The sequence below is a fragment of the Podarcis vaucheri genome (assembly GCF_965113315.1).
Source record: "Podarcis vaucheri genome assembly, chromosome: 8".
NCBI lineage: Eukaryota > Metazoa > Chordata > Lepidosauria > Squamata > Lacertidae > Podarcis > Podarcis vaucheri.
The window spans coordinates 43,976,490-43,986,822 of record NC_138766.1 but is presented as its reverse complement, the minus strand read 5'-3'; the positions used below and the strand labels follow the sequence as shown (position 1 = coordinate 43,986,822).

Here is a 10,333-nt window from a genome sequence, read left to right as displayed (position 1 = left end):
AAACTCTTAGGTGCTTTTGTAAATAAGATAACAAGTAAGCAGACTCGCAGCGAGATCGTTATCGGTCACCTCCGCAAACCCCACCAGCTCTCTTTCCCGGACTGTTTGAAAGTAGCGTATCACCGCCCTTTCGTCCAATCAGAGAAGCGCTACACTTTCCCTTCGTTCCGTTCTCGTAAACCAATAGAATTCGCATGTGTTTCCTCCCCGATCCCGCCCTCCGCCTCCCCCCACCCCGCCCCGCCCGCCGAAATCCAAAAGCGAGTTTCCTAGGCGCCAGGTAAGGGGCGTGCGCGTGCGCACTTACAAGAAAATAGAGGAGGGGGGCGTTTCTTTCTCTTTCCCCCTCCCTCTTCCAGAGTTCGACGCTTCTTGGGGTTGCCGTGACGTTTCCGAACGGTGTCCTCGCGCATCAATGCGCGTGCCCGGAGGCGCCCGAGAGCTGCCGTTCCAGCGCTCGCTTTTGCTTTGGGTGAGCGGTTTGGGAGCGGGGGTTGGGTGGTGGTTTTTTTTTGAGGGGGGGCATGTTTTTCTCAATCGGAAGCGGTCGTTTTAGGGGCGGTTTCCATTCTCTCTTGCTTCCCGCTTCCCCTCCCTCCTGTGTCGGCGCCTAAAGCGAGTGTCGGCGAAGCTTTTTTTGGCGGGTGTCCCGAGAAGAGAGGACGGAGGGGCGGGAGCCCGTTTCAGGAGGAACTGGGGGAAAAAGGCGCGCCCCTTTGCTTCCCTTCACTTCAGCCCAGCGCCGTCCTTAGCAGGAAAAACGCTAGAAATCGGCGCCCTCCACGTGTGCCTGGCGCAGTTATTTATATTCCGCGGTGGGGACAGAGTTCCTCTTCCTTTCCTCCTCCTGCTCTGCCTCGGAAGTGTCCATACTCCTTTCCTATAAGTTGCCCATAAGAAGGTCGATAACGGGGACAAAGCTGAGCCACATCTCGGCGCCGCAGCAAACCGTGAATGAATGCCTTGTTGGACGGTGTCAGGGAGTGTTTCTGAGCATGTGTAGAGGGCTGCTCCGGCACCGTGCCCCTGCTGGTCCTTCTGAGCTAATGTGCTATGGAAGACTACTTTGAAGCTAGCAACACTGAGCCATATGGCTCCCGAACAGTTGCAGAAAAGAGCCCTTTTCTTTTAAAAAGTAATTCCTGTAAATTCAACAAGGCAGTTAATTGCTACTTTTGTCGCAAAAGAAATGGTCTTAATTTATCTTGCAGATTTGTGAAGTACTTGCCTTGGTGTGAAAAAATATATTTGGAGATATATTAGTTGTGATTCAGAATTATTTTGTACGCAGGAGAGCTGATGGTGCTTCTCACATTCCCCCACTCCCATAGTAAAGGTTTTGCTTGAAAGAGCATTAATGAAAAATTGAGTATGTACACCATTCTCTCTGCTGTACCCCACTTCAGGTGCTGGCAGCCTCTAGAAACAGCAATAAACTCATGCCAATCGGCTTAAACAGCTAAATATAGCACCTGCGCTGTGTGTAGTCAGCAATCTAATGAGCTGTGTTCCTGAAAAGAATTTATTTTGTTAAATGATTGACAACCTGCATGTGTGTTTTGGTGCTTTGTATAACTTGATTTTGAAAATAAAAATACAGTAAAAGTTGCGTTTTGCAATTGTGATTGATGTAACTCTAATCTTGGACTGCTCTGGCATTTTGCTTTCAAAGAGCTTGTACCTGTTCCAGTCCTTCAAATGTGTGTTCCTTTTGTGTTTGGAATTTCTAGAGCGTATTGTGAAAGAATTTACTCAGTGTCTGTCTTTGTGGAAGATGTAGGGATACTGTGCTACGCCTGTGTCGGCAGTCATAGCAAAGTCAAACAACTGCACAGCTTTTCAGTTTTGTTTCTCAGTTATTGAGCTCCTGTAGCAATTTAGGAGCTTGATGACAGGTCAGTCTCTGACTGTACACTTACCGTCTAGGAAACAAAGATTAGACAATGTGATTTAAAAGTACTGATAAAATAGAACATTTCTTGAATATTATCTTGCTGCCTATGTGTAACCTCTCTCTCTTACCCTTTAGGGCAGCTATGAGAAGACAGTATAATGGAAGACTTCAAATGTATTGCAGATGAGACGTTTCCAAGTGTTTTGCTCAACTCTGTAACTGGCTGCACCAGTGACATTTTTGACAATATCACAATTTCATCAACTCTTGGTATACCAGTTGCTGCTTCAACTGAAGCCAGACAGAAAACTGGCTCTCATGACGGGTAAGACATTTGTTAGTTCATGACTAGAAATTCGTAGGTGAGTGTAGGGAAGAATGAGTTGACTGAAGGATTTCTCATGGCTGGTAATTTCTAAATCTAAAACTGTTTCCAGGCATGGCTTTCTACTTCCATCAGTGTATGATTCATGATAAAAATAGAATCTAGATAATTGGAAATCTTACATAAAATTTGTTGAAACGGAATTCAGCAAGCTCATCATTATGTGCTGAACTGTCAGACATTGTGTAGTAACTTGGAGGCAAGTAAAGCAGGTACTGGCAAGGAGCTGTTTGAAGACTGCTTCCTCTCCTCCCAAGTGGTGAGATCTGGAGCAGGTCCCAGACATATTAGCATATTATCTCAGTCACCCTCTTGTGTGTAGAGGTGAATACCTGAATCCCTAGATATTAAAGCCATTTTTGCTAGTAGCTGTAATATACAGGGTTGAGTAACAGTAGCTGCTCTTGAGGCAGTTAGGTGGAGGCTACTAGGGATGCGGGTGGCGCTGTGGGTAAAAGCCTCAGCGCCTAGGGCTTGCCGATCGAAAGGTCGGCGGTTTGAATCCCCGCGGCGGGGTGCGCTCCCGTTGTTCGGTCCCAGCGCCTGCCAACCTAGCAGTTCGAAAGCACCCTCGGGTGCAAGTAGATAAATAGGTACCGCTTACTAGCGGGAAGGTAAACGGCGTTTCCGTGTGCGGCTCTGGCTCGCCAGAGCAGCGATGTCACGCTGGCCACGTGACCCGGAAGTGTCTCCGGACAGCGCTGGCCCCCGGCCTCTTGAGTGAGATGGGCGCACAACCCTAGAGTCTGTCAAGACTGGCCCGTACGGGCAGGGGTACCTTTACCTTTTTACTAGTAACTGCTGCTGACCACTGCTTTATGGGGATGGAGACTCCAGTACCCTTTCCGGGTGGAGTTGTGAAGCAGCTTGGGGGCTGCTGGCTTATCACTATGAAGACTAGTAGTTGTTCCTAGCAATGGCCATGGACATCAGCAGTATCATTTAGTGAGCCACCTCATAAGCTGCTATTATTAGTCAAGATGCTCAAAGCTGAAGACCATGGTGGGGAGAGGGGAAGCAAGTATGTTCCTTTTTCAAAAGAAGAAGAAGAAAAAGACTGTTCTAACTATGAGACACTAAGGATTGGAGTACCTTCCTCATTTGATTTTACCTTGGATTACTACTGGAGACAAATTTATTGTGTGGTTAATGTGAGGAGGTAGTGCCACATCATAAGACATTCCTGATCACTGAAACGGTCTTCTAAACAACAGAGCTGAGAGCTTGCAAAATAATGGTTTTGTTTTCTTTGTATTGCAGACAATATGATGAAGTGTCTTACATGGACAATAGGTTCCCTGCTCCATTAGCATCTTCCTGTAGTGGTGAATCTGATTCTGATCCAAGAAAGACTCTTAACTTTCAGGATACTGTGTAAGAAGTAGATTACATAATTTAATGTTACATCTTGTGTTGGATCCAAAGATACATTTCTGCTCACAGAATATTTACAGATTAGAGCTTTTTGATTCAACTTAAAAATAACTTCCAAGACATATTCTCTTACAAGTAGGTTTCATGAATGCCTGATTTAAGTGTTGCTGCATATCTTATCACTATTAATAGCAGAGATGGGGTGTAATTTCATTATCTATCTTTTGGCAACAGAAAAAAAGCATTCCTCTTCTTCCAGCCTTCAGCTAATTAAAGAACCTATGGTCTTTTTAACTCTGTTTTTGTTTTGTTATTTGTTATGTATTTTTGTGCTTTTTTTACTGTAAACTGCCCTGTGATCCCCAGATGAAAAGCGGTATATAAATTTAATAATAAAAATAAAAATACTATAGTCCCCTGAATGTTGGACCTAAGCTTTCATAATCCCTGACTGTTGGTCTTGCTGATGAGAGTTGCAGTCCAACATCTGAAGGTCCAGAGGTTCATTCCTGTTCTAGACTGCTAAGACCATGAAATATACTCCTTATGTTTTAAATCCTAAAATGTATGTTAAGATTAACCTATGGATAGTAATGAAAGCCCAACTCGGTTGTTCCTTAGACTGATTTCTGTGGCATGTGGAGTTGTCTCACAAGAGAACCTGTGGTCAGATTGTATCTAGCAAACTCACCCACTCAATGCCACTTATGACTCTAGAAGCAAATCTTATGTACTCCCTATTAAGTTCTATCTTTTGCTTGCATGGTGTATATCATTTTTTTCCACATTATGACCTGTTAAAGGAACATAAGTTTCTTGTTAAAAATGTTTAGGTAGATGCTGCTAATAAACCTAGCTGGGGTGTGGTGTTTTTTTTTAAGTGTTGAAGTAGGTAACTACTTCCTGGCTTAGCTTGTTAAAAAGTACCTGTAAGATCCTAATATGTTTTTCAGATTTTAGGCTTAGTTAACTTTTTCATTTAAGTTAGTCTAATATTGATATTACCAGTTGAGACCCACTAGAAAATCTTTATATGTTGCTGGAAAGCTAAACTCGCCTCCTGTCTCAGAATGATCCTGGGAAATAAAACTTTTATTCAAACATGCCTACTATGTTGGAGCTAGAAGGAAAAAAACATGAGAATAGGTTTATGGAAAGATGTACTTTGTAAAATTTTGGAACAACAAGCTATAGGCTAATATGCAAACTTAACTATAAAAATATTTATACATGTTAAACACAAATTAAATTTGAGTTGGAAACTTATTAAGAATTGACAGTGACTGTATATGTTTTATAAACATGCCTTTTATTATAAATATGATCCAATCTACAAGATACCACTAGGGAAATTATTCTGGAATATATAGCTTAGTGTGGTTCAGCTAAACAATGCAGGTGGAGCTGTCTGACATTAAGTATATAAAACTACTAAGTAGTTGTAAAATAAAATTAAAACCTTCATTTTAACTTTCTCAGGGAATGCTGTAATAAAGCTGCAGACAATCAGTTGGAGTCAAGCCAGGAAGAATCTAATGTTTTGCAGCAAAAGCACCAGCATTTTTCTAATGAATGCTCTGGGAACCAGTGGCATTCTTTGCATGAGAGGCTTTCACTTCAGCACTTGGAAGGTGGGCAGTTTTCACAGTGTCTGTAGGAATACTATTAAGCATTCTACAATGTATTCTGAAGTTCTGCTAAGTGTGGTATCCTCATTTGTGACACCTCAAGTGTAATATAGCTTTCCCGCTAATAGTCACCCACTTGAGTTTCCCATCAGTTTGGAAATGAACTGGAGCTACCAAAAATAAGGTAGTAGCTGGCATCTACATAATTTGCCTGGCTGACTTGGTGGGAATAGACAAACTTGGATGATGGTGGAGAATGGAGTAGAGCAGGAGTGGGGAGCTGTTGATCTACAGACCTAATTAGGCCTGCCAGACAATTTTATTTCTTTACTTTTATTTCATAAAATTTATACACCACTTGATTGTAAAAACCCTCAAAGTGGTTTAAAGTAATTTTGGGCAAACCAAACCCACATTTCTCTGCACCTGAGCACATATGTGAATGTACTTGGAAGGGTGCAATTAATTAAAAAATAATATTCTTGAATGATTCCATACTTGATTAGGTTACATTTGCTAAAGGTTCTTGATAGTGTTCAATTTTTATGCACAGTGCTAAGTGGGAGACAGTGCCCCTCCCAAATAAACTAATGATATTTGCAAAGCAAGAGCATTTGCATATATTTTTCAAGCAATATAATCCATTTACCACTGTAGTTAAGAAATTCCTGGCAAATTCTTTGCTCTGTCTTTGTAAAGAGGACTGCTAATGCAGTAGAAAAAAACTGTTGTTTTTTACTTTCAGATTTGACAGCTAGAATATTTGCTTCATTTGAAAAAGACAATGAAGTCTACAAGGTAACTTTTCTGCAGTATGATCGATGTAGACTTTACAAAGAACTAATGTACTTTTTTTCTAGCAAAAAGTCTTAAGTAAATAATGTCTTCTGAAGCATCACTCCACATGCTTGGCCACACTCTCAAAGAATCCAAAGTAGTACTGAGGCAGGCTTTATCTTTGCAGAAGCCATGCTGTTGTTTCATCAGCAAGACTTCTTCTCTTTTATACTTTACCATTTTATCTTTAAAGCTTTCCACTAATTTAACTGGAACATACATTAAGTTGTCTGTAATTTCTTGAATCCCTTCTATTTTTAAAAACTTCTGCGACTTAAGCATGGGATAATATAACATCATGTTCTGCTTTCCTTGGGGGCATTTGATGAACACTAGAGACTTTGATTGATCCAGCCAGTAAAAAGTGAAGTTATGGAGGAGACTCAACAATAAGTAATTCAAATTCCTGTATTGGCTTTGGTTTGTAGGCTGTTTCATTAGAACATGGTCAGAAGAGAATAACAAATGAAATAGACAACAACGCTAGGATCGGCTTTTCCAGATTTATAGAAAATGAACAACCACTGAGCTTTGCAAGTTTAGAAGGAAATTCTACAGGTATTGCTTTAAAATTCGAATTGTTTGGTGTCCTTCCAGTTTATTTTTGCTAAGGATGGCTCCACACTGCCAGCAGCAAGCCAGATTATTTGTGCACTGATGTTTCATGCAATGCATATTCTTCCTGCAGTGAACATGTAAAGTGTAGATGATATACATATATCCTTAAAACACCTGTGTGCATATATCTGGGGAACTGTGGAAGAATGCACATGGTTCATACTTAATATTTGAACTAATGGCAAGCCGCTTTTTGCTGAATTAGAATATGAAATTGGAGATGAAGAGTTCTGTGATGGCCAACTGGAGACCTATTTTGAGCAGCTGGTACTACCAGAAATGCAGATGGAAGATGTTGAAGAACATGAATTTGGAGAACATGCTAAAGCCATGGAACTGCCTTCAAATAGGAAAAGTGTAAGTGAAAATTCAGTTATTCTAGTATTGGGGGTTTGTAGGCACACTATGACATTGTTAGTCTGCATAAACAATTTTGTAAAAGGTGGTTGGGGGGTAGATAATGTTGGTAACTTAAGGGAGCTGAAATGAGGCACAGTTCACTTGCCCCAAAGCTGCATCTCCTGCAGAGGATCCTAATAGCAATAATTTCCCTTTTCTCTCCCCACCTTCTACACAAGAACTACAAAAGAATAGAGAATGAGCAATAGATGGAGATAAGGCAGCACACAGAGACTAGGCATTCTCCCTAATGTTGTGTACTTGTGCTCGTAAGCCCTTGTTGGTTGGTGAAAAGAAATGGTTCTGTTCAGACTTTCTGGGATGCTTCATAAGCACTACACTTGTGGTGCAAGTGGATCATGCTCTAACAAACTACATAAATAGTCTTCTGTCGTTGCTCAAGAGTTCTTGGGTACTTGAGCTTCACCTGCTCTGAGCGTGATGAGCAGCTAGCCAACCTTCCAACTTTGAAGCTGTAGAGGTGAGCAGGGCTCATCCTGACACATTGTATGATGCTCCTTGCAAAGCCACAGGCCTCCCCAACTCTAGAGCACATTTAAGGCATTTTGGCTGAAAACTAACACTTGAAATTCTTCAGGAAAAGTTCCAGATACCTACCGTTTGCCAGGCAGCAAGAACTGATTCTCCTGTTGCTAGCAACGAAGAACTGTATGATTTTAAGAAAGCTGGGCAGAATGAAAAAGATGAGCAGTTTATGTTGCCCATGACAGCAAGGCAAGAGGTGCGTCATAATTAAGCTTGGCTAAATTTTTAGAGAAGACACAAATCTTTAACCAATATAGTTTGGGGGTTGCTGAACGTGGGTTGCCCATACTCAAAATACATTTTAATAATTTTTATTTTGCAATGCATTTGCTTATCTTTTCTTTTTTATTTGCAACAGGTAGAATGCAGTAAACCTAGTCTAAACTCCGGACACAGAGATAGTTTTGAAAAGTTTCCTGCTGAAATGGTAGTTTACACATCTGAAGTATGCAGTAGAACAACAGATTATCAGCACGCTTCTTCAGATGCCCTAGGTAGCAGCTCTGTTATTGATGGTGACATTTTAATGTACTGAATGTGCATATAAGTTTGGTACAACTTATAGTTTATTCTGTGTCTCCTTAAAAGGCACAATCGTGTCATGACAAATTTTAAGCATCTTTTAAAAAATGCATATTGAGTAAAAATGAATATAATGAGGAAAATACGGTATGGTAATGATGCCCAAAGTACTGTGGCCAGATGTGTTACCTATTAAATGGTTTTTTCTATTACAACATTTCTTTCATTTCATTTAAAATCAATGCCAAATAACTGTATCACTGCAGGTTGTCATGACTGTAGTGAGGAAGATGGAATATCTGTAAATACGAAAACAGTCAGCAGCAGCAGAAATGTAAGTAGAGGACTGAAAATCAGAATCCATGTATTCTGGCTCAAGATACTGAGTTTGACCTAATGTTGGGTATCTTCTAGAGTAGACCCATTGAAATAAATAATCTTAAGTAACTTGTTCATGGGTCTACTCTGAGTATGAGTTGGATATCACCAGTTTCTTTTAAGAGGGGATCATCTCTTTTTTAAATAAACCAGACTTCTTTTTGAGCAAGTGTTGGGGATACTTTTTGATTCTGTTTTTTAAGGAAAACATTCTGAGTAGTCTGAATTTCCAAAGCTTCTCAAGAGTATGAATCAATCACACATGCAAATCCCTATTATTTTTTTCCAACCAGTAGTCATCTGTCTCATGCCAAGACCTTGAGTAGACAACATTAACTTGTTCCTTTTGTCCCTTCCTCCTCTCCCCATCACCACAATGAGCACTATAGTTAACAGTACCTAGCTGATGATCCTATATGCAAGCTGGAGGGAGCTTTCCCAGTAAAATTGCCCAAATAGCATACACTACTTAACAGCAATAAACACTTTAAATTGCTTGCTAAAACCATACTCAATGAAAGTCCTTGAGCAATTATAGAAAACCTTACTACATGAGGTTATTTAAAATTGGTCTGGGAAAGTATCTCTTAATTGACATTAAAAAGAAAATGAACATTTTTGTCCAGTTAATAAAGTAACTCTCTCTCTTTCCTTTTGCTTTTTATAAAAGGATGCCACAAACGTAACCAACTGTGAATTAAAGCTAGATTCTCTCTACTTTAAATGCATTGCTGACAGTAATGCTGCTTCTGAGATATGGCACACAGAACAGCAAACCCAATTTCCTGATCTGTCGCAGCTTGCTAATGAAAATTACGTTCCTCTGGCTGATGCATACCTGTCGCCAAGTGCTTACAAAGGTTCAGAGCAATATGAATGTGCAGCAGAAGGTTAGTTAAATGCTAGCTCCTGTGTGCTTTCAGCTTCTAGATTGATTTTGAGATGTTGCTGAGTTGGTGGGTGGCTGCTGTGAATGCTTTTGTGTTATGCCTGATGTAAACAGCACATGGCCTTACTGATGAAATACTGTAGCTTACTTGAAAATGAGAGTGGAACAAAAGTAGCTTTTGAATATCCCGGTTCAGTTTTGATTTAACCACTAAGTTAAAGCATGCATGTATTGCTTATTGTTGTTGTTTTGTTAAATCAACTCATTGTTAGCTTCCCTTCCCTTCCCCCAATTGTCAAAGTCTAGGTAGTAACATCCTTTGGATAGGAACCTTATTTGTGCTATATTGTAATGTACTCATTCATGTACATGTGTGTCATGACTGAAAGTGGAGGAAGCTAAAGACAATATGTGATTCCTTTTTTAGAGGACCCACCACATGATGTTGTGTATCAAAATGAAGATGGTAGATGGGTGACAGATCTTGCTTACTACACGTCATTTAATAAAGAAGAAGTATCCAGTTTCTCAAACTTAAGTGGAGACTTCGTAGCTGGATGTAAGCCTTACTATACCTTTAAATCTTTGGAAATGTCTTGGTTGCATTTCACTTCCTAATCTTAAAAGAACAGACACCTACATTTACAAAATATGTCAGTATCAGAAGGAGTTTTGTCAGAGCTCCCTTGATTTCTCGAGATTATTTTTTTTTTACTTCGGTTTTAAATTACCCCTTTCCACAAAGATAAGTAGGAAACATAGCAGGGGTCTTGCAAAGCTTTCCTTTGACCTGGCTTGAGTAAGTTTGTACTACAAGATTAATTATATGTTAGGACATGGGTCACCAAGATTCTCCACATATT

General features: G+C 40.2%; 1 protein-coding gene across 6 annotated transcripts in view; it reads left to right on the top strand.

Moving 5' to 3' along the window:
- The first annotated feature begins 241 nt into the window (after positions 1-241).
- CEP192 (centrosomal protein 192) overlaps positions 242-10,333 on the top strand; it is a 48,104-nt gene continuing 38,012 nt past the window's right edge. For 2 of the 6 annotated variants that reach the window (XM_082236044.1, XM_082236040.1), the window contains exons 1-12: positions 333-472; positions 2,030-2,219; positions 3,540-3,653; positions 5,133-5,284; positions 6,027-6,079; positions 6,547-6,676; positions 6,942-7,093; positions 7,734-7,877; positions 8,040-8,175; positions 8,470-8,537; positions 9,252-9,471; positions 9,898-10,029. In XM_082236044.1, coding sequence (XP_082092170.1) covers positions 2,053-2,219; positions 3,540-3,653; positions 5,133-5,284; positions 6,027-6,079; positions 6,547-6,676; positions 6,942-7,093; positions 7,734-7,877; positions 8,040-8,175; positions 8,470-8,537; positions 9,252-9,471; positions 9,898-10,029 — 1,468 coding nt within the window. In that variant the 5' untranslated portion in view covers positions 333-472; positions 2,030-2,052. Of the gene's footprint in view, positions 281-332; positions 473-997; positions 1,136-2,029; positions 2,220-3,539; positions 3,654-5,132; positions 5,285-6,026; positions 6,080-6,546; positions 6,677-6,941; positions 7,094-7,733; positions 7,878-8,039; positions 8,176-8,469; positions 8,538-9,251; positions 9,472-9,897; positions 10,030-10,333 lie in introns of those variants that run through there. The other 4 variants (XM_082236041.1, XM_082236043.1, XM_082236042.1 and 1 more) reach the window with 4 other exon arrangements.